The 23,851-nt window shown below is 36.0% G+C and overlaps 1 protein-coding gene and 1 non-coding gene across 4 annotated transcripts; both read right to left on the bottom strand.

Annotated features, from left to right (window-relative positions):
• Nucleotides 1-560: 560 nt before the first annotated feature.
• On the bottom strand, nucleotides 561-3,220 carry LOC136228606 (pentatricopeptide repeat-containing protein At3g25210, mitochondrial). Of its 3 annotated transcripts, none has more exons than XM_066017037.1 (2): nucleotides 1,657-3,220; nucleotides 561-1,438 (listed from the first exon to the last, which is right to left on the bottom strand). In XM_066017037.1, exon 1 carries the CDS (start codon nucleotides 3,137-3,139, stop codon nucleotides 1,973-1,975), a length of 1,167 nt encoding a protein of 388 aa, XP_065873109.1. In that variant the 5' UTR covers nucleotides 3,140-3,220; the 3' UTR covers nucleotides 561-1,438; nucleotides 1,657-1,972. The 3 variants fall into 3 exon arrangements, with proteins under 3 accessions (XP_065873109.1, XP_065873110.1, XP_065873111.1); XM_066017038.1 differs by having other exon boundaries at nucleotides 562-1,407; XM_066017039.1 differs by having other exon boundaries at nucleotides 606-1,200.
• A 4,227-nt stretch (nucleotides 3,221-7,447) lies between these two features.
• LOC136231653 (small nucleolar RNA R71) lies at nucleotides 7,448-7,554 on the bottom strand. The gene has a single exon (XR_010690022.1). It is a non-coding gene; the product is annotated as a small nucleolar RNA R71 (small nucleolar RNA).
• Nucleotides 7,555-23,851: the final 16,297 nt, after the last annotated feature.

The raw sequence follows: 23,851 nt of genomic DNA, 5'->3' as shown, positions 1-23,851 counted from the left end.
CTCGTCCTTTTCTGCGGAGCTCTGGGGTATTCTTTCAGGTATTAAACTTGCCATTCGCATGGGTGTTAAGAGGCTTTCGATGGAGTCTGACAATTTGGAGGCAATCAACAGGATTTCTGATAGCCAGACTTTTTATCTTAATAGCCAGAATCTGATCAATGCTATTTTGAGGCTTCGTCCTGCCTTTGAGGCTCTTAGTTTCTCCCATATTTATAGGGAACAAAACTGCGTGGCGGATCGCTTGGCAGCTGCTGGGCATGGGGGATGTTAGGTGTTACTACTCTTTCTATTCCTCCCTCTTTTCTTTTGTCTACTCTTCTTGAGGATAAGATTGGCGATCAGTCTAGGAAGGCTGACCCCGGGTTAGGCTTTTTGTTCGTTTGTTTTCCTTTCCTTTTCCTACCAAAAAAAAAAGAATTTTTTTCTTTTGGAATTATAAATACAATAGATGATTAGAGAAGTTTTAATATAACAACTGTATATTTAAAAATAAAGTATGAAAAGAAAAGTTATACGGATAAAAGAAAATAAAATAGAGTAGATGGTTAAATATGACATTATAAATGCAATTAAAGTGTTTGATATGGTACCAGTGTACATAGTCTTTCCAATCGAAAATTCATAATTATAACTTTAGTAAAAGCAAAAACAAAAAATTTAGTTATCTTTATTTCACAAATTAAAATTTAATAACTACAGTGAACATTGAATGATTGTCATTTCTTTGCATTTTACCCTTTTCAAAAGAGCAACAATTGAAGTTTCTTAGAACATCTTTGTTCCAAAGAGAGTGCTTAAAATGATGTTTGATATGGAAAGTGCTGAGAAGAATACCTTCCATAGGAGTAACAAGGGTTACTTAGTGACAACTTAAGACATTTAATTTTTTTTACCAAAACTGATATGGAGGAGAGTGAAAATAAAATAATATATTTTAATATGATATGTTAAGTTTTGTCTAACTTTTGAGATTGCTTGCATTAGAGATGCTCCTGTATCTTGTGAGCCTCACTAATCTATGTAGTTTTCCTTGTGTTCACTTCTCATGATGTCAGTCCCTGTTAAGTTCTCAAATTTTAATCACAAAAAGTTTTATCATAAAAAATGTTCAGCTCGAGTAGAGGATTAATGGAGCAAATCCACCATACTCAAATCCCCAAGTTGACTATTTTCAATGCCAACCGTAACAAAGATCGAGTCCTGGAAACAAGAGTAACAAGGAGTACTAAGTATACAGTATTCGACAGCAATACAACATGTGCTATCTTAAGCTTTGGCCTATCAGCTATTGAACTCCAAACAAGTGTGTCTGTGTTGAGTCTCATGACTTCTACTTCTAAATGGAGGGTTGAGCAGGGGTACAGCCCGGGGTGAGCCAGCATCACGTGCCTCCACCTCTGAGCCCACCTGGACCAAAAATTGCTCCATATATCCTTATCTAGGCCAAAATTGCTCCAACTTGGTAAGGTTAATGACAAAGTTTGGACTAAAAATTTAACAGGAAATAGCATATACAGTATCACAGAAGAAGAACAAGATGCAAATGACCCAAATCAGATGATATAAATTGCAAATGCCTATGCCTTGTTCTAGAATAAGGATTTGTTTTTCTCCCTTGTATGCAATTCTAAAGTAAATGTACCGATGCCTTCTTACCTGCAATGACATTTAAGCCCGCTAAACGAGAGATCATTCACAGGTAGAACATTATACTTCCAGTACACATGGCAGAACTGGGGTGTAGTCAACTTGTATAACTGCCCTCGACCAGTAAGAACCTTTAGTCTCTTAAGCTAGGTGTGAGAACACTAAAAGGGAGAGTGATCAACCTCTATCAATTGAATCCTCCAGTCAGCCACTCTCTTAAGCCCCTGATTGCTCAATGTTAGTAATACTCTACAACTCTCTAAGCATTTAAAACCCAATGGACAACAAACGAAAAATTCGATGAATGTACTCATCAAATTTATTCTCAATCAGTATGCAATGAATTCAATAAAATCTTGTAAGTCTTTTGACTCATCAATCCATCTCTCTTCCTACACTCCTCAAGTAGCTCAAAAGCTTCATCCATCTTCCCTTCCCTGCAGAATCCTTCCAAGACAGTCTTATAAGTCAACAAATCGGGGGACATCGAATTCTCCAACATATCAAAAAGAACCTCAACAGCCTCTTTATACCTCCGCTCCATAGCCAGACCACAAATCAAAATCATATAAGCTCCTCCACCAGGTACCAATTGTTTACTCTTCATTTCCTTATAAAACCCTAAACCCTGTGTTACTCGCTCCTTCTCACACAACCCTTTCACTATGTAACCATAAGAATATGCATTCGGCTGGCAGCCGTACAATCCCATTTCGCGGAAAACCTTAATTGCCTCATCCATTTCAAGACATTTTGAGAAAGCCTTGATAATCATATTCAAAGCAAAAGTGTCTGGTATCACACCAGATGCTTTCATTTGCTTTGTAAGAGACCTAACCGAATGCAAATAGATATAACAAACACTTAACTTGTTAAATCTCCTCAACAATGAATTCAGCAACAATGTAAAAGTCTCAAGCGTGGGCTTACAATCATTAGATTTCAACATTTTTCTGTAAACATCAAAAGCACGATTGAACAGAAGCTTACGATTGCAACAGAATCGAATCATTGAATTGTAGAGAGGAGTGCTCATATCACATGCCCCGGCGATTGCCTCTTCCACAAGAGTTTCAGCGTGGCGATAACGCCTACCGTCGGTGAGGATTTTGATCATGGTGAAATAGGTGACGTGGTTGTGCTTGTAATTGCGTTGCTGGCCGGTCCAGCGGAAGATATCGAAGGCGAGATCTGGGTCTGATTGTGCACGGAGGGCCTGATCGACATCGGCGGGAGTGAATCCAGGTCTGAGGTTTTGGATCCAGGTTTCGAATTGGATTTCGAGGGGCGTTCGCGTTCGGGCCCTAAGTGGTGGGAGTGGAGGAATAGGGAGGTCGGAGTCATCATGTGGCGGGGATTGGGAGGAGGGTAAGGAGGAGATTAGGCGGAGGAAGAGTGAAAGGGTGTTGATTTTAGGAAAAGAAGATTGAGAGAGAAGAAGTGTGCGGTTGTTGATAGTGGTAGAGAGCAGGCGATTGAAGTTCATAGGCATCTTCTGAAGTGGAAAGGAAGATACGCAGAAAGCGAGAAGTGAGAGAAGAAGCTCAACCGCTGAACTGAAATTGAATGAGCCAAAAAGAGGGAGACACTTCTTCAAATTGTTAGGGTGTACAAATTAGGCATCTAAACCAGACCGCCTGCGGAATGCATTTCCCTAGAACCGAACCGAAAACCCAAAAACCGAAAAAACCGGATTAAAAAAATTAAACCAAACCGAATCGAATTATATTTTGATTTGGTTCGATCCTAATTTTTAAACTAGTTTGGTTTTAGGTTTGGTTCGGTTTGATTCGGTCCAAAACTGAATAAAACCAAACCGAAATACAATATGTACTACTCTTAGGCCCCGTTTGTTTGGGGGAAAATATTGTGTTCTGGAAAATTTTATGTAGGGAAAATATTGTGCAGGAAAATAAAATATTTTCATGTGTTTGGCAACAACACTGGAAAATATTTTCCGGTGTTTGGCTACAACACTGGAAAATATTTTCCAACCACTAAATATAGATTTTCTGTATTTTTTATTTTCAATTGTATATATAAAACACAAAAAATATGTAGAGACGTGGAAAACTCTGAAAACGTAAAAAATAGAAAAAAAAATGTAAAAAAAACACAAAACACAAAAAACGTGAAAATATGTGGATAACACGAAAACGTTAAAAACACGAAAACCTGAAAAATATGGAAAACGGAAAAACGTGAAAAAACACAAAAAAAAAACTTAAAATTTTATCAAAAACACAAAAAGTGGAAAAATGCGAAAATTACGAAAAGTAAAAAAATATTAAAAACTTGGAAACATGGAAAAAAAATTGAAAAACACAAAAATGTGAAAAAAAAATATAAAAACACAAAAATATTTTTTCACATTTTCGGCATTTTTTGTACGTTTTCTCGTGTTATTAACGCTAATATGTTTTTTTTGCGTTTTTTCTTCTTTTTTTGTGTTTTTACGTTTAGCTTTTCAGTTTTTCGGTTTTATCCCTTTTTCACGTTTTCTTTTATTCGCGTTTTGTTACTTTTTCGTGTTATTCACGTTTTTTCATGTTTTTCATGTTTTTCGTATTTTTCACGTTTTTGTGTTTTTTACGTTTTCATGTTTTGTTTGTATTTTTCGTCTTTTCATGTTTATTGCGTTTTTCACATATTATCACGTTTTTGTGTTTTAGCATTTTTCGCGTTTTCGTGTTTTTCTTATTTTTTCACGTTTTGTGATTTTTCATGTTTTTGTATATTTCGTGTTTTGTCTCTTTTTCGTGTTCATGTTTTGTGCTTTTTCAAGTGTTTGCTTTTTTGCGTTTTTGTATTTTTCGCATTTGTTCACCTTTTCATGTTTTTTGCGGGTTTTTTTTTTTGTTGTCATATTCTCGTGTTTTGTAACGTTTTCATATTATTTATATTTTTCGTGTTTCATATTTTTACATTTTTTAACGTTTTCCTAATTTTTCTCTGAACGCATAAATTTGGGGAAAATATTTTACCCTTTTGAAAAGTGTAAAACATTTTCCCTTATTTCTTCCTTGCTTTTCCATTGACTTGCCACTTATTTTTCTTTGACTTCTTTTCCTGCCCAAACAAACACTGGAAAATTGGAAAAATATTTTCCTGCATAATATTTTCTACACCCGGCAAAGCGACACACGACCCGATGACACGAACACGACATGCTTTTTTAGTGTTAGTGTTTAGGGTTTTATGACACGACACGAAAGTTGACACGACACGAAATGACACGTTAATTTTCGTGTCATTTTCGTGTCAACCCGAAAACACGAAACTGACCCAAAATTTAATTAAAGAAATTAAAAATTATGATAAACTAGGTTAAAAATAGACATGACTTTTCTTATTTATTAAAGTATAAATATAAAGAGTATAAAAAAAAACCTATCTTATCTTATTATCTTAACTTATTAGGTTTTAATGTTTCAAATTATGAATTTGAAGTAAAGTTCAAAATATTTGGAATGACAGATCGGGTCGCGTTGAGCAGGTCAGGTCGTGTTAGTGTTGAGCTTATGTTAAGCCCAAAATATACCTAAAATATCATTAATATTTACATCATTTTTATTACGAATTTGTGTTGTTTATATCTGTTTAGATTACTTTTACTCTCAAATATCTTTCTTTCTTGCAAGGTACCTAAATATTTGGTAAAATCCAAATATGAACGAAAAAGGATCAAAAACAGAAAAAAAACCCTACAAAAGGAGTCAAAGACGACGTAAATCAAAAGCGCCAAGTCAAGGACACGAACAAGAGCAAATAAGTGAAAAACACAGCATGCCGCGACAGCGAATCCCCCACCCGCGGCCGCGACACGCGTGGTTCAGCTACTTCCTCCCTTCGTCCAAAGCTCAACTTAATGCTCCCCCATTCACGGCCGAGGATTCCCATTCTCGGTAAGTGCAGAAATTCTGCCAAAGTGCATTTAACACATGTTGAAATCCAAGAAACGCGTTCGTTCAAGTGGACAAAGACGTCATTTCACAACGGACACGACTCTTAACCAACGGATACAATTTTTCACAAAAGACACATCACTTCAATCTCAACCCTTTAACATCTATAAATAAAGAGTTGGTGTTGAGAAAAATGGATGTAATGTTATGTAATATAGATATAGAATCAGAGCGTAGAACTAATGTCTAAGTTCTAAGCAAAAATAGTTCGAGAGTTAGAAATTAGATTCTGTACAAAACAAGATGAGGTACACATATTGTTTATAGTTTAATTACAACTCAGTAGCGTTTAGACATTGTTCCAGTTTTAGTTTGCATTTTGGTAGTGGCCGACCGAATCCCTATTACGAAGTTACAGTGAGAAGATTGAGTAGAGTGTTCGCCCATGAGCCTGACAACCTCTAAGGAAACCCAAGGAAAGGACTGATCAGCCGTTCACTTGCACGCCCTCGAAGAACTCGATGCTCCATGTTCTCTGTAAACTTGTATCAATTTATATTTCATCTAATAAAGTCTGTTCTATTCGATAAATCGTTATGCAGCACTTATGGTAACCAATCCACTAAAGTGATTGCTGGTGTTTTCATTAAAACGTAGTTAAATTCAAAATCATTACAAGGAAACTTTGTTGAACACTTAGGCAAATTATCATCTCGAAAGAGTTTTAATTTGATTAAGGGCAACTATCCCGAAAGGGTTTTGTCGCGTTCAAAGCCAATTAATTAGAGGTTCCGTCATTTATTTCATCATCATAATTGATACAAAGTTTAAGTTGTTTTCTTTGCTTAATGCAAATGAATACATTCATTTGTTTTTCTAAAAGTTCTAAATGTTCCTGTTTTGTAAAATTCATCCCTAAATCAGAAGATCTTTCTAACAATCGATATATTCTAATATAAAATCTTAATCCAGCATTTTCAAATACTCAAAGTCCACAAACTCAATTAAACAATTTCCTAAATTCAATTAGACAAATTTCACTTTTCATTTACATTCAATAGTAAATCTAACAAGTTCAAAATTAACAGATTCAAAAATAAGTTTTTCGTTAAAAAACGTATCCCTGTGGGATCGATATTTTTATTACTACAAGCGAAACTGTGCACTTGCGGAAATCGCTCAACAAGTTTTTGGCGCCGTTGCCGGGGATACGCCAAAATTTTTGACAAAAATTTTATTTTTCGTATTTTATTTTCGAATCTAGGTTTACACATTATTTTTATACAACTTTTACATTTTATTTATTTTCAGTTTATATAACATATTTGTTTTCAATTTTGTTTTGAAGGTAGTTTGGGCCGTGCAACAATTTCAAGTTCATGCCCAGTTCGCGAAGTTCGGGCACACCACCAGACCCTCTTGATCCAGAAATTGAAAGAACACTTAAGAAAAACGAGAAAAACAACAAAAACAAAGACAAAACACCCTTAAAAACTAAAGTAGTCCAGCCAGAAAATATGGCCGATCCACCGACACTTATGGATTATGCTATGCCAGGAATGGCCGGTGTAACTAATAGTGTAGTTAGACCCCGTATAAACGCAAATCAATTTGAAATTAAGCCTGCTTTGCTTAATATGTTGCAAAACAACGTAACGTTTTACGGACTACCTAACGAAAACCCTAATGCCCATTTGACAAATTTCTTAGAAATTTGTGACACTTTTAAAATTACCGATGTAACAGCCGAAGCAATCAAACTTCGCCTCTTCCCTTTCACTTTGAAGGATAAGGCAAAAATTTGGTTAACTTCTATGCCTGCTGCAACATTTGAAACTTGGGACCAATTAGCCCAAGCGTTTTTATCAAAATATTTTCCTTTAGCAAAAACCGCAAGAGTCGTCAAAGAATTGACATCTTTTACCCAATTTAATAATGAAACTCTTTATGAGGCTTGGGAACGTTTTAAAGAACTTCAACGTTTATGCCCACACCACCAACTGCCAGATGCACTTTTAATGCAGACATTCTATAATGGATTAAATCCTACAACTAGAGGTTCATTAGATGCTATGTCTGGAGGGTTATTTATGAAGAAGACGTCCGCCCAAGCAAGAGAACTTTTGGAGGAAATGGCAATCAACAGCAGTATGTGGCCCGCAGAGCGTGGACATATACCAATGGCGAAACCATCATCCTCAGGTACATCATCGGTTAAAGGTATAATGAATCTTGATCCAGTTGCGATGTTACAAGCCCAATTTTCTGCTTTATCGCACAAAATTGATAGGTTTATGGCACCGTGCGATCCTAATGATCCGATCCAGACAGACATTGATTACGAAGGTATGAATGAGATAGAACAGGTAAATTTTGTCCAAGGACAAAACCAAACTACTAATCCTTATTCGAATACTTATAATCCTGGATGGAGAAATCATCCTAACTTTAACTGGAAAGATAGTAATAATAATAATAATGCAAATGCTAATCAATATCGTGTAAATAATTATCAAAATCAAACAAGAGATACGATTAGCACTTTATCTTCAAAAATCGACAAATTTATAGATTCTATGAATGGAAAGGTAAGTAATCAAGACGAAGGTTTTAAACGGATCGAAAGTAAATTCGATCAGCTTATCAAAAACCAATCATCTAGCATCCATAATTTGGAAGTTCAAATTGGACAACTTGCTAAATCAATTCCATCCCGCAAAGAGGGAAGTCTTCCCAGCCAAACGGAAGAAAATCCGAAAGAGCATGTTAAGGCTATCACTCTTCGCTCTGGAAAAACTACTTAGGTCCGGAAATGCCCGGAAATTCAACTTTACCTGGAAATGATTTACCAAAATCCAAAGAAGATACGTTAAAACAAAAAGATACACCAATTGACTCTAGTACAAAACCTTTTGTACCAAAGCCACCTTTTCCGCACAGGGTCCGAAATAAGGACCATGATAAACAACTTTTATCATTTTTAGATAAACTTAAAAATTTGCATATAAATTTAACATTCATGGATGCAATTACGCAAATTCCTAACTATGGAAAATTCTTGAAAGATTTAATTTCAAAAAAGATTAGTTGGGAAGGAATTTCATCCATTTCACTTTCTGAAGATTGTAGTTCGATAGTATCAAGCAAATTACCTACTAAACTCAAAGATCCCGGATGCTTTACCATTCCGTGTAAATTGGGAAATATGGAATTCCCAAGTTGTCTTTGTGATTTAGGAGCTAGTATAAACTTGATGCCATTGTCTATTTTTAAAAAATTAGGTTTAGAAGAGGACATCAAACGTACCAATATGGTTTTGCAATTAGCGGATCAATCCACTAAAAGACCATATGGTATAATTGAAGACGTTTTAGTAAAAGTTGACAAATTTATTTTTCCTACTGATTTTGTTATCTTAGATTTTGCTTATGATGTTAATTGTCCGCTAATCTTTGGTAGACCGTTCATGAACACGGGACGTGCTCTAGTTGATGTGTCGGAAGGAAAAGTAGTTTTAAGAATAGGTGACGATAAGATCGAGTTCGATATGAATCAAGCAATGAAATATCCTATGGAGGATTTCGCCTGTATGAAACTTGATTTAGTTGAAGAATGTGTTAATGACATTGTTCAAAGAGAAGAAATAATAGAACCTATAATGGGTGAAGAATTAGAAGATAAGGACCCAGAGCCTTTGATTCGAGAAGATGGACCAGTTCCGCCTTCAGTAGTAGTTCCACCAAAATTAGAACTTAAAGAATTACCAAACCATCTGAGATATGCTTTCCTAGGCGGAAGTGATACTCTACCTATAATCATCTCTAACAAATTAACAAAAAATCAAGAAGAAAAATTGAAAGAAGTTGTTAGAAATAAAATAGGAAGTATGGGATGGCAGATTTCAGATTTAAAAGGAATTAATCCTAGTATTGTAATGCATAGGATTCACTTAGAAGAAGATAAGCCACCTAAAGCGGATAGACAAAGACGTTTAAATCCGAATATGAAAGAAGTAGTCAAAAATGAGATTACTAAACTCTTAGACAATGGAATCATTTATCCTATTTCGGATAGTGAATGGGTTAGTCCAATCCATTGTGTACCCAAAAAGGGAGGCATAACTGTAATAAGGAATGATGAAGGTGAATTAATACCTACGCGAACCACCACTGGTTGGAGGGTTTGTATAGATTATAGGAACCTAAATAAGGCAACTAGGAAAGATCATTTTCCTTTACCTTTCATTGATCAAATGATCGAAAGGATAGCCGGTCATGCATTTTATTGTTTTCTTGATGGCTATTCCGGATTTTTTCAAATATATATTTACCCGGATGACCAAGATAAAACAACCTTCACATGTCCTTATGGAACATTTGCATATAGGAGAATGCCTTTTGGTCTATGTAATGCACCAGCAACTTTTCAACATTGTATGACTGCAATTTTTAATGATTTCATCGAAGATATCATGGAAGTATTTATGGATGTTTTTCAGTTTATGGAGATTCTTTTGATGCATGTTTAAAAAACTTAGATAAAGTTCTTTCTAGATGCGAAAAAACGAATTTAGTATTAAATTGGGAAAAATGTCATTTCATGGTTGACGAAGGAATTGTTTTAGGTCATAAAATATCTGAAAAAGGATTAGAAGTAGATAGAGCAAAAACTTCAGTAATAGAAAAATTACCCCCACCAACAACTATCAAGGGAGTAAGATCATTTCTAGGATATGCAGGTTTTTACAGACGATTTATAAAAAACTTTTCTGTAATCTCCAAACCACTTACTAATTTGCTTATGAAGGATTCAACCTTCGATTTTAATGAAGATTGCATTAAAGCTTTCGAGACATTGAAAACAGCTTTAGTCAGTGCACCCATAATCGATAAACCCGATTGGGATTTACCTTTTGAAATCATGTGTGATGCAAGTGACCTAGCTGTAGGATGTGTTTTAGGTCAAAGAAAGGATAAAAGATTACATGTTATATATTATGCAAGTCACACATTGTCCGGTGCACAGTTAAATTACACAACAACAGAAAAAGAGATGTTAGCCGTAGTATTTGCATGTGATAAGTTTAGGTCATACTTGTTAGGATCTAAAGTTATTATTTATACAGATCACGCAGCTTTACGTTATCTATTTGCTAAGAAAGATGCAAAACCGCGTCTGATTAGATGGGTTTTGTTGTTACAAGAATTTGATATAGAAATTAAAGACAAAAAGGGAGTAGAAAACCTTGTCGCCGATCATCTATCAAGACTAGAAGATGAAAACGGTCCTATAGGTGAAACTATCGGTATACGAGATGATTTCCCCGATGAACATCTCTATCAAGTAGAAAGTATCATGTCACCATGGTATGCAGATATTGCTAATTATCTTGCAACCGATATTGTTCCGAAAGGATTATCTTTCCAACAAAGGAGGAAATTTTTCTTCGATATTAAACAGTATTTTTGGGAAGATCCCTTTCTATTCAAATCATGTGGTGACGGGATAATTAGGAGATGTGTTGGAGAAAATGAATATGAATCTATAATAACGGAATGTCATTCCAACTCATATGGAGGACATAATGGAGTTAATAAAACGGTAGCTAAAATATTGGAATGTGGTTTCTTTTGGCCTACGATGTTTAAAGACGTTGGTTCATTTATCACTCGTTGTGATAAATGCCAAAGAACGGGAAGTTTAGGAAGGAATGATGAGATGCCCCTCACAAACATATTGGAAGTTGAAATCTTCGACATGTGGGGAATTGATTCCATGGGACCTTTTCCGCCTTCCAATGGTAAAACTTACATATTAGTAGCCGTTGATTATGTTTCGAAGTGGGTTGAAGCAATTGCAACCCCTACGAATGATTCTAAAGTAGTTGTTAATTTTCTTGACGATATATTTTGTAGATTTGGTTGTCCTAGATTCGTTGTTAGTGATGGCGGTACCCATTTCATAAATCGAAATTTTGATATGCTTATGAAAAGGTATGGAGTACGCCACCGCGTGTCAACGCCATACCATCCTCAGTCAAATGGTCAGGCGGAGATCTCAAATAGAGAACTCAAATGGATTCTAGAGAAAACTGTTTCATCATCAAGAAAAGATTGGTCACAAAAACTCAATAATGCGCTATGGGCATACCGTACTACATTTAAATCACCAATAGGAATGACTCCATATCGTTTGGTATATGGAAAAGCATGTCATTTGCCAGTAGAATTAGAACATAAAGCCTATTGGGCTATTAGAAAACTTAATTTTGATTTACAACAAGCAGGAAAGAAACGTTTGCTCAATTTAAATGAGTTAGATGAGTTACGTCATCTATCGTATGAAAATGCGAGGATTTATAAAGAAAGAGTGAAAAAATGGCACGATGCCAAAATCAAAGTCAAACACTTTAATGTTGGAGATAAGGTGCTGTTATTTAATTCACGGCTTCGTATATTTCCAGGAAAACTTAAGTCCAGATGGACCGGACCGTATTTAGTCGTCAAAACATTCGACTATGGTTCTTTAGAACTTGAGGAAACTAACGGCAATCGTTTCAAAGTTAATGGTAATAGATGTAAAATTTATTACAAAAATATTTCCGAAATAGGAACTAATTTCGTAACAAGATTTCCTGACATATAAATCATTTCGTTTTTCTACACATAGTTTTTATTTATTTATTATTTTTATTTTATTTTGTTTTAGATTATATCATTTTATGTTAGAATTTTAGATATATAAAAAATATATTCAAGTCATGATTTTAATTAATTTTTAGGAATTTAATGTGAATTAGAAGAAATTTTGTGATTGTCAGTTGAGAATTTGGAATTCTCAGTTGAGAATTCACATATTTAGAATTCTTAAAAAGATAAGGAATTTTCTGAACTTATAGAGAATTTAAAATTCTCAGTTGAGAATTTAGGTATTTCTAGTTAGCTAGGGAATTTCTGAACTTACAGAGGATTTGGGATTCTCAGTTGAGAATTCTGACTTCAATAGATTTCAAATAGATAGGAAAAATTCTGAACTTACCGAGGATAGGGATTCTCGGTAGAGGATCAGAAAATAGAGGTTTTGACGTCTGATTTCCGCAAGGAAATCAGCGTGTCGCGACCGCGGCTCAGAATCCTCGGTCGCGACACGGTGAATTTCTGCAGAAATCAGACCCGTGTTCTTCATTTTCCAGCAGACACAACTTTTCAGAAACGAAAAATTGAGTTTCTTCATTTTTAAGAGGTCTGATTTTATGCCTTTTCACTTCAAAACAACACCTCTTTTTCATCTTAGGATTTTATAAATAGGTTCTAGAGGTTCAGTTTTCTATCACATTCTTTTCATCTCTGTCAGAACAATTCTCTGATTTTCTTACAATTTATCTACCCAGAAAATAAGTTCAGAACTTTTTTTTGCTTCCTTACTCATTCCAAACACCATGACTTCTACAAACACACCATCTAAGAAAGTTGTTGCTTCACGCAATAAACATACTGATATATCAGAGCGTTATGGATGTAACTTTCCTATCTTCAATCATGATGAGGGAAGGCGCTTCTTGAGGCTTCGATACACATTCTTTGTAGGAATGCTATACATGGATGACTTTCTTAACGATCAACTGGGAATTAAAGACGATATGAGTCGCTATATGGAACGTTTAGGATGGACCAGATTTGTTGATATGAAGTTTCCTATAATTGGAGACTGGATATTAGAATTCTTCTGTACGGTTCGTTTTGTTAACAAGTGTCGGGTGCGTCTTAGCTTTCGTCGGGATGGCAAAACTTTTACTTTTGGATATCCTGAATTACATGCTTGATTTGGTTTTCCCTTAAAGGATAATATCAAACGTCATCATGGAAGAGACATGACATCCACTGATATTTGGCGAATGCTCACCGGCATCTGGCCTTTCAATCCTAAACTTGCCTACAATCAGTCTTTTCACTCCAACTCTATGCTGTATTTGCATAAATTTCTGAGTCACAGTCTGTTCGGTCGCACGTTCAGTAGTGTCGTCCAAGAAACTGATCTTTATGTACTTGGAGATATATTTTAAGGCAACGTGGTTGATTCTTCAAAGATTCTGATGGAGGGTCTTGTTGCCGCGTCTAGATCCAAGGCTAAGAAGGTTGGATTCGGGAATATCATATGTGGAATAATTCTAGAGACCAAGGGAAGTATTTCTGTTCCTTGGAGTGATGCTGAATCTTTTCCGATGCTAGACTATGAATTTTTAGAATATGAAGGTCTAGTGAAACGAGTATTTCGATCAGGCCCAAATTTTCTTTCTGCACCAGAACGTCAAGCCTTCGTGCAGATGAAAATAGACCGCTATAGGGCTAAGAAAATCCCGATTGAAAGGGACGAATTTCTAGCATAACTTTGTTTATTTCGATTGTATATATGTTGTACATATTTCCAATTAATAAAACTTTCTCTTTTGCATTATATCCTGTTTTTTATTATTTGGTTAAACTATCATTATTTTCATTATTCTACACTAATGAATCTATTAAATGAAACTTTAGTAAATTCATGACTAATTAAATGTTCATAACTAAGTTTTAATTCCTAAAATAATGATTCATTTAACATACATTAATTAAAGCATTTTCATTTATTTTTCCATTAATAAGGATAAACCTTTGGTTTTCCTTATCATTTAATGTTTTACATTTATGTTTTTAAGTACAGATTACATTTTCAAGGAGATCAGGATAGAATTTATCAAGAAATTACACAACATGGAGTTAATATGTAGAATTTGGGTGACCAGGGGGTGATCCGCGGCCGAGAATGGTACGATTCTCGGTAACTTCAGCAAAAATCCCTCAGAAAATCAGAGAAAAATTCTCTGAAAAACGCGTACCGCGGCCGCGGATGTACGTCCTCGGTCACGACACGCGAAGTTCATGCACTCCTTAGTCCGAATTTTTGCCTATTTTTCAACCTCTTTCTATTCCAACTCTACCTATTCCTCTTCCTATTCCTACTCTACCTATTATTCTTCCTATTCAACCCTATATATCCCTTTTACTTACACAAACCTTACATCACCTCAAATTTTAACCAATCCCATACTCTAACCTCTTCCCAATACCTTACTTTTACTCTTCCCAATTTCATCATTACCTTTTTCAATCACCTAAACCTTTCAAATTCAAGTCTCCATACAACTTCTACTTCATCTTCAACCTCAAGCTTTTCTCTTTTTCATCTCTTATTTTTCCAAACCCTAACCACCATAACCATGCCTAGAGCAAAGCGTGTTGGACACAAGCCGGCTGTCACCGAGGCTAATCGCCTTCGTGTTAGTTGCGGGGCTTATTTCGACATTCATTCAGAGGAAGAAGTTGGACGTTTCAAGCATTTTTCACACGCCAATCGTAAGTTCGTGGATATGCAGTTTCTTGACTTTGATTCGGTAAGGAAGTTGAACTTCACTACTCAAATTGATGCTTTTATTGAAACTTTGGGGTGGGAAACTTTTGCTTCTATGCGTTTTCCCCAAATTACAGAATATGTGGTTGAGTTTTTGGTTACTTTGAAGATGAACAAAAAGAGAACGGAAATTTCTTTTAGGAATAATGGTACTACCTATACCATAGATTATGAGGCTATGGGAAATATGTTTGGTTTCCCTACTAGTGATTTTTATGATAAGCCTAAGGATTTTGACAATAACTCTTTTTGGCAAACTCTTTCCGATCAAACTTCTTTCGACTCCAAAAACACTTCAAGCAAATTGATTAAGGACAATTGTGTGTTTTTCTTTCACAAATATTTGAGTTTTTCACTTTTTGATCGTGTTGAGAGTTCGAAGATTCAAGTCCGGGATTTGTTTGTTTGGGATTTTTTATTCAAAGGTTTAAGGGTTGATAGCATTGGAATGATATTTGACAATTTGTATCGTGCTTCGAGGGCTCATACCACTCAAGTCCCTCTCGGTAATTTAATCACCGCTATTGTTTTGGGAGCACGGGATGAATTGGCAACTTATGATATGTCCACCTACCATGGGTATATTCCGGTTTTGGACATTGCGGCTCTTGAGCGGGCTCATTTATTGGTTTCTGCGGCTCCTCCGGTTTTTATTTCTTATGCTTCCCGTATTGCACATCTTCATGGCACTATGGGTGGAGGTGCTTCTAGTTCCCAAAATGTAGGTACCGATGATGGAGGTGCGGAGGAAGGAGCGGAAGATGCGCCACAAGCCCAAGCAACTCAAGACAGTGATCCGGTGGATTTACGGAGAATTTTGAACCAAATCAATGCAAATAATAGACAACTGAATTTACGAATTGATGATTTGGTGGAGAACAACATGGTGATGAATGACAACCTCAATACTTTGAGGCGTGCGTAAAGATCGACTCGGCATCGGATGCTTTCGTTTTTCCGTCGCCAAAATGTGGAAACTTCACCAACACCTCCGGATTCCCCGCCGCATGTTTAGGTTTTATCTTTCATTTTTTTTATCCTATCTTGTTTTAATTTCAGTTTCGTACGTTTTTATTTCTTATGTTTCGTACAATTTCAATTTCAATTTAATTTTATGTTGAATGTTTTCTTTGCTATATCTTTCATTTCTTTTCGTCTGTTTTATCTTTAATGTTTTATCTCCATTTTCCACCAATGAGGACATGGTCCAATTTAAGTGTGGGAGGAGATATATACATATATCATTTTTATACAAACGAATGAATGAATGAATATATGCAACACTTGTTTTCAAAAATACAAATGCAACGTATATTGCAACACTTTTATAAACTTAACATTTTTTATGATATATCACTTTTACATTTATAAATTAAACATAAGTTAAAATTCTTTTATGATTATTTTTAGGACATCATTATCGATAGAAATAATATTTCTATACGGGTAATATTTTTCAATTTTTTTTACAAATCTTCGACACGATTTTAAGTAAAAAAATTGTCTCGAGTAAATGTATTTAAGTAAAAATTCTTTATTTTCAATCTCTATTTCATATCATGAAATTCATGATATAATAAATCTTATTTTAAATTTTCAATTAGGTTTATAGGCATTAAATTGAACTAACAATTTTTTTAGCTCGGTTTTGATTTTGTCTTACATTAACACCAATTGAAGTTTTTAAGGAAACTATAGCCATAATACATGTTGAATTTTAAGTCAATATAGGAAGAATGTGCTAATTTTCTTTTTCCCAAGTTACAATTTATAATTCATAATCATATTCTTAACTTTTGGCCACGATTGAGACCAACCTTATCACAGTCGAGGTATGAAAGGGAAGAAATAAATAAGTAAAGCATACTTTTGGCCACGATTGCGACCACCCTTATCACAATCGAGGTATGGAAGGAACGTTTAAATAAGAAAAATTAAGCGTGTTTAAAGTTTAAAGTAACGATTGCGTCCACCCATGGCATGGTCGGTACCTCTTAAGCGAACACAAATAAAATGCATATAAAGTTACGATCGAGACCACCCTTATCACGGGCGTAACTAAGCAAATAAATTAAACTTTATACTCATATATAATAATTCAAGTTTGGGAAAGGAAATTTGGTGCTTTGAAATGCCTTGAGATGAAAGACTCAATAACATGCGTGCTTACATCGTCCCGAATACTTCAATTTAAACATTGAAATACAAGACGAATGATATATCGTATTTATACTAAGTTAGTTTGATATTTTACGTATAAATTTGCCATGCGAAGTTAGTATTTTCGGCTTAACTAATTTAAAAGGTAAACACAAAGATATATGTTTTATTTTCATAAAGAGATTAGTTAAGGAATAAAATCAGTGAAATTTTGCTCGGGACTAGCAAAAGATTAAGTGTGGAGATTTGTTAAGCCCAAAATATACCTAAAATATCATTAATATTTACATCATTTTTATTACGAATTTGTGTTGTTTATATCTGTTTAGATTACTTTTACTCTCAAATATCTTTCTTTCTTGCAAGGTACCTAAATATTTGGTAAAATCCAAATATGAACGAAAAAGGATCAAAAACAGAAGAAAAACCCTACAAAAGGAGTCAAAGACGACGTAAATCAAAAGCGCCAAGTCAAGGACACGAACGAGAGCAAAGAAGTGAAAAACACAGCATGCCGCGACAGCGAATCCCCCACCCGCGGCCGCGACACGCGTGGTTCAGCTACTTCCTCCCTTCGTCCAAAGCTCAACTTAATGCTCCCCCATTCACGGCCGAGGATTCCCATTCTCGGTAAGTGCAGAAATTCTGCCAAAGTGCATTTAACACATGTTGAAATCCAAGAAACGTGTTCGTTCAAGTGGATAAAGACGTCCTTTCACAACGGACACGACTCTTAACCAACGGATACAATTTTTCACAAAAGACACATCACTTCAATCTCAACCCTTTAACATCTATAAATAAAGAGTTGGTGTTGAGAAAAATGGATGTAATGTTATGTAATATAGATATAGAATCAGAGCGTAGAACTAATGTCTAAGTTCTAAGCAAAAATAGTTCGAGAGTTAGAAATTAGATTCTGTACAAAACAAGATGAGGTACACATATTGTTTATAGTTTAATTACAACTCAGTAGCGTTTAGACATTGTTCCAGTTTTAGTTTGCATTTTGGTAGTGGCCGACCGAATCCCTATTACGAAGTTACAGCGAGAAGATTGAGTAGAGTGTTCGCCCCTGAGCCTGACAACCTCTAAGGAAACCCAAGGAAAGGACTGATCAGCCGTTCACTTGCACGCCCTCGAAGAACTCGATGCTCCATGTTCTCTGTAAACTTGTATCAATTTATATTTCATCTAATAAAGTCCGTTCTATTCGATAAATCGTTATGCAGCACTTATGGTAACCAATCCACTAAAGTGATTGCTGGTGTTTTCATTAAAACGTAGTTAAATTCAAAATCATTACAAGGAAACTTTGTTGAACACTTAGGCAAATTATCATCTCGAAAGAGTTTTAATTTGATTAAGGGCAACTATCCTGAAAGGGTTTTGTCGCGTTCAAAGCCAATTAATTAGAGGTTCCGTCATTTATTTCATCATCATAATTGATACAAAGTTTAAGTTGTTTTCTTTGCTTAATGCAAATGAATACATTCATTTGTTTTTCTAAAAGTTCTAAATGTTCCTGTTTTGTAAAATTCATCCCTAAATCAGAAGATCTTTCTAACAATCGATATATTCTAATATAAAATCTTAATCCAGCATTTTCAAATACTCAAAGTCCACAAACTCAATTAAACAATTTCCTAAATTCAATTAGACAAATTTCACTTTTCATTTACATTCAATAGTAAATCTAACAAGTTCAAAATTAACAGATTCAAAAATAAGTTTTTCGTTAAAAAACGTATCCCTGTGGGATCGATATTTTTATTACTACAAGCAAAACCGTGCACTTGCGGAAATCGCTCAACAGCTTAATAGGTAATGGGTCATTTTTGGGTTGACACGAAACTGACACGCTAATTTTTTAGTTGAGTTAGTGTTGATATGTGAACCCGAAAACGACACAAAATGACATGGATATTGAAAATTATTGTTATATTCTCTTGTGTTTTTTTTATGTCACTTTATTAATAAAGATAATAAAATTATAATTATTAATTGCAAATATTGATTTGAATTTCCTAAATTGTTATAAACACATTACATGACCCTCTAACATGATATATCGAACTTTTCGATAATTATTGTTAACATACTAATCTAAAAATGATATAAAATGTTTAAAAACAGTATCATATCTTCTTATATTTTTAAGAGTTATTATTAATATATATGCATAACAAAATTACATGTAACCAAAAACACGACACGAAATCGACACTAACCCGAACAGGTTAACACGACTTTGACACGAAAGTTTTTGGGTTGGGTTTGGGTTTACTCATTTTTGACACGAACCCGAAATGACACGACACGAACACGACTCGAACACGATAATTGCCAGGTCTAATATTTTCCCCCAAACAAACAGGGCCTTAATTTTAAGGTTTTAAATTAATTAACTAGTTATATATGGAAAAGAAAAAACAATTAAACATATTTTTTCTCTCTCAACTAATTATATATACAAAAAAAACTAATTATATGATTATTTTCTTTATATAATTATTTAGTTAGTGAAGGTACAAGTAGTTATAGGTCTAGTGCTTTGTTTGGTCTAAACATGAACCAAACCGGATCGGACCGAAATAATTTGGTTCGGTCCAGACCAAATCGAATTATAATTTGGTTTGGTTTGGTTCCTAAAAAATATAGGTAATTTGGTTCGGTGTAATTCAGTTTGGCTCGGTTTTTGGACCGTACCGGACCATGCTCACCCCTATCCCTTCCCCATTTCCTTGACTAGTCGGGATTCTCTATCCCATTCTCATCTCGGTGAGTTAAATGAGGATAGATTGGGTGGGGTGGGGAATGTTGGTCCCTTATAACATTACAAGTATAGTTCCAAGGGGGGGGTTAGAAACTATTTAAACTTTTTTAATTTAGGGTAGACTTCTTTTCTTAAGAGAAAAGGTTTTAACAGCGGCGCTGAGTAAACAGCAAGATACTGGCTTAGTCAACTGGTGACTAGGTCAGTTTCTTAACTTGAGTCAGGAGATAGCACTTAGAGTCTATTCCTGAGCTCAGATGTTCGATGCGCACAACTTAGCTTGACCTCTTTACTTGGTCAGTTTTTGGTTATTTAAGCAAGCAATATATATAAGGAGTTTAAGGTAAGAAATGCGTTACTCAGCAGATTTATCCAGGTTCGGCTTCTAAGCCTACGTCCTGTCCCCGGAACACGTTCCGAGCTTTCGAATCCTCTACTGAGCTCTTTAAAGGTAGAGCCTCAAACCTTTTACAATCTTAGCAACTTAGTATAACAAGAGTACCTTCCTCTATACCTCTACTCAATCCTAATCTCTCGCTGAGTACTATAACCGAGTACTCAGCCTCTCCTTTCTAATCTCTAGAAATGATAAGTGTTTATCCTAAACAATGATTGCTAAGACACCTTAGATGATTGAATAATCACTCTAGACTTTTACACAAAAGATATGAAATTTAGTGTAAGATAGCTTTGCTTTTTGCTTGCAGAACTTGCGTAGAAATTTGGTCAGCGTAATGGCTTGATCAAGTTCTGTGTAGAATGAAGCTTCTGATGGCACTATTTATAGAGACGTCTGGACATCGGTCATTTCGAATTTCGAAATAACCGTTAGAGGGAAACGACTTCCTGTCGTTGTCATCCTGACTTGCTCAGAGCTCTCCGCCAATCAGATTTGAGTATCTTCTGTCCTCGGTCAGCTTTTGGTCAGCTCGGCAGAGTGTCTCTCCATTTATGGTAATGTCAACTGGACAGCATACTGTGTCGTCTGAACTTTACCCAAAGTGGAAACACTTTGTCTGGAAGTTTTCCTTAGCCAGCTGCTGTCTTGTACGCTTTGTCGAATCAACTCAGTAGCTTCGTTCCGAAGTTGTTCCCTGAAGGTCTTCTAGATCCTTCTTCCGCTGAGTTGCGTTTTGTCCATAACGACAACGTTTTGACATTTGCGGGCCGAGTTGTCTTGAATTGTTTGACTTGGGCTTTGACTCTTGCATTGGGCTTGGGCCTTTTAATCCTTGTGTCTTATAAGCAATTTTTAACTCAACATTGAACAAACACATTAGTAGAATAAATCAAAGCATTTAAATTTAGTGTGTTTAGAATATTGTATTTAAACAATTTTGTCAAATCAAAATTATGTGGAAAGGTGTTTCAACAAACTCCCCCATTTTGATGTTGGCAAAACTATTCAGCGAAGAACTCAGTATTGAGCTCCCCCATGATAGTTGACCTAATATAACTTAGCAAACTCCCCCGTAAGGGTTGAGCTACTGACTTAGTTTTACTCTAAACATTTAAAGGTTTAATCGAGTAAGTCTAAGGTCACTTTTCAGATATAGGTCAGCTCATGGAACATATTCTATTTTACTCAGTGTTAAGCGGAAGGTTTTAACATTCAGAGGGCGCTGAGTAATTTGTTGTTCAATGAGTTTTATAAGACAATGTTACAAGTCAATGTCAAACATGTTATCAGCATTGGGTTCAATCAATAAATTTTATAAGCATTAAACATAGCTGATTCAATTGAAGATACATAATGACATAATACACAGCATCGTATAAAAATAATTCATAACTCAGGGTTTGAACAGAAGATGCAAGTATTGATATTTAATATAGGTAGTCAGTGTTTACAAACAAAAGTTAAAGACAGACATAGAGACTACATACTTAGCCTATACTGAGCTAGCCTATATCTATTTCTTTCTCTTCTGTTTGGACTGACTAGACTCATGCTGTGTTCTCGCTTGTTCTTTCTCCCCCATTTTGTCAGCATCGGGAGGAGGAATCCTAAAGGCGTCGGTTAAGACGGCTCTGGTCAGTTCTGTGGACAACGCTTTAAGTCTATCGGCGCTTTCATTGACACCATCAAAGATAGCCACTCCATTATCTGAGACCCCGGAGGGTATATTAAGCTCAGCAGCGCTGATCATGCTGACTATGAAAGCTTGAGATTTACCTACCCAAGTAAGTGCATCAGTCAGACCAGCAACGACTTGATGGAATGTCTTGAGTAAGGAGGTGTCATAGTATTGACGCTGAACATTGCTGTGACGTATGTGGTTGAAGGTTTGTCTGGTGATAGACAACATTTCATTTTGCTTCATAGCGTCAGTATCCATCTCTTGCTTGTTCAGATTCAGCAATCGAACGGCCTCACCAATTTGCTCCACTGAGCACTGAGAATAGGAGACCATTTGCTCGTTGGTTTTGATTTGCTCGGTGTGAAGCTGAGCAAAGAGCATTTTAACTTCATCAGAAGTAGCATAGCGTGTGTTCGCAGCTGACAAAGTCTGAACTTGTTCGTGAAGAGCGTTGAGATGTTGAACTGTTGTCAGCTGGATCTCAGCCAGCTTTGCGATGGAATCCTGCTTAGCTTGCTGTGCTTGAAAGGTAATGATGATACTCAGCAAGTCCTTGAATCCCTTAACTTCGTTGGGAAGCTGAGTTACTTGGGAGAGCTGAGTAGTCTCAACAGTAGAGGACCCAGCAGGAGGAGGAGTAGTTTGTTGAAGGTCTTTGATCAATGTCTGCACTGAGTCGATGATTCGCTTACCAGACTCAGTGACATTTATGTAGCTTTGAGAGCCTTCATTAAGTTGTCCAGTGACATCAGTATGACCGGTTGGAAGAGGATTTAATGGAATAATATGGTCAGTGACTGGAAGTGTGCCTTCAATCTGTTCTTGGTTGGATTGGGAACGAGTTTGATCAGCAGAGGTGTTGAGTGGAGAAGAAGTAATCCGGATGCTGTCTGTGCTAACTGAGGCAGGAATGTTCTGAGTCAGCACAATGCTTGGATTGACAGCATCAACGGGAATGGATTCCACTTAACTCGTAGAATTTGCGGAAGCATTCAAGTCGGCATGTTCCTTTAGTGAAGAAACAGAGGCTTGCTTTTCTAGAGAAGCCGGTGGAGTAGAGGATGGTTGCTTTCTGAAAAATTTCAGCTTAAGTGCAGAAGGGTCCTTGGTTGGCTTCTGAATAACAAAGTCAGGAAGGGTTGGTTGTTGAACAGGAATGTCACTGACTGTCTTCTGACTTGCCTTAACCAATCTTCTTCTGCGAGGAGGAGGGTCAGCTTGAATAGACTCTCCTGAGTGAGATGGAGAAGTTTCTTCTTGATCAGCTTCTTGATCAGCATTAAGCTGGTCAGCTTGTTATTGTACTTGATCAATATTGTGTTGGTCATGTTCTTGTTCTTCTCCAGCAGCCAACTCAGTATTGGCTTACTCAGCTTCAACCTCACTGGTTGTCTCCTCATTGTCCTCAGCATCATCCTGACCGCTGGCCTCTTCTTCTTCTTCATCTTCTGAACTGTCACCATCTAATTCTTCCTCAACTTGTGCAATGAACTGATCGTCCAGATGCACCTCATCTTCTTGATGCTCAGCTACAGTTCCTAGACACTGTGTGTAGTGAGAGTCACCAGGAACAATGACGTCAATAGGGATTGCGTCAATTGGAGTCAGTGAAGAAGACTTCTGCTTCTTTTGAGGTTGCTCATCAGCATCTGGTCTTTCCTCAATTTCAGGCTCATCTTGTCTGCTCCTTTTCTCAGCTGACTTAGATCTCTCCTAACCTGGTTCAGCAACTGACTTAGGCTTCTTTGCCTTAGGCTCAGCCTTCTTTGAAGGAGTCTCAACAGCTTTTCTCTTACGGGCAGATGGAGCCTTGGTCCTTCTTCTTTGCTTGGGAG

Source organism: Euphorbia lathyris, chromosome 5 (assembly GCF_963576675.1).
Source record: "Euphorbia lathyris chromosome 5, ddEupLath1.1, whole genome shotgun sequence".
Taxonomy (NCBI): Eukaryota; Viridiplantae; Streptophyta; class Magnoliopsida; order Malpighiales; family Euphorbiaceae; genus Euphorbia; species Euphorbia lathyris.
This window is presented reverse-complemented; position numbering and strand designations above follow the sequence as displayed.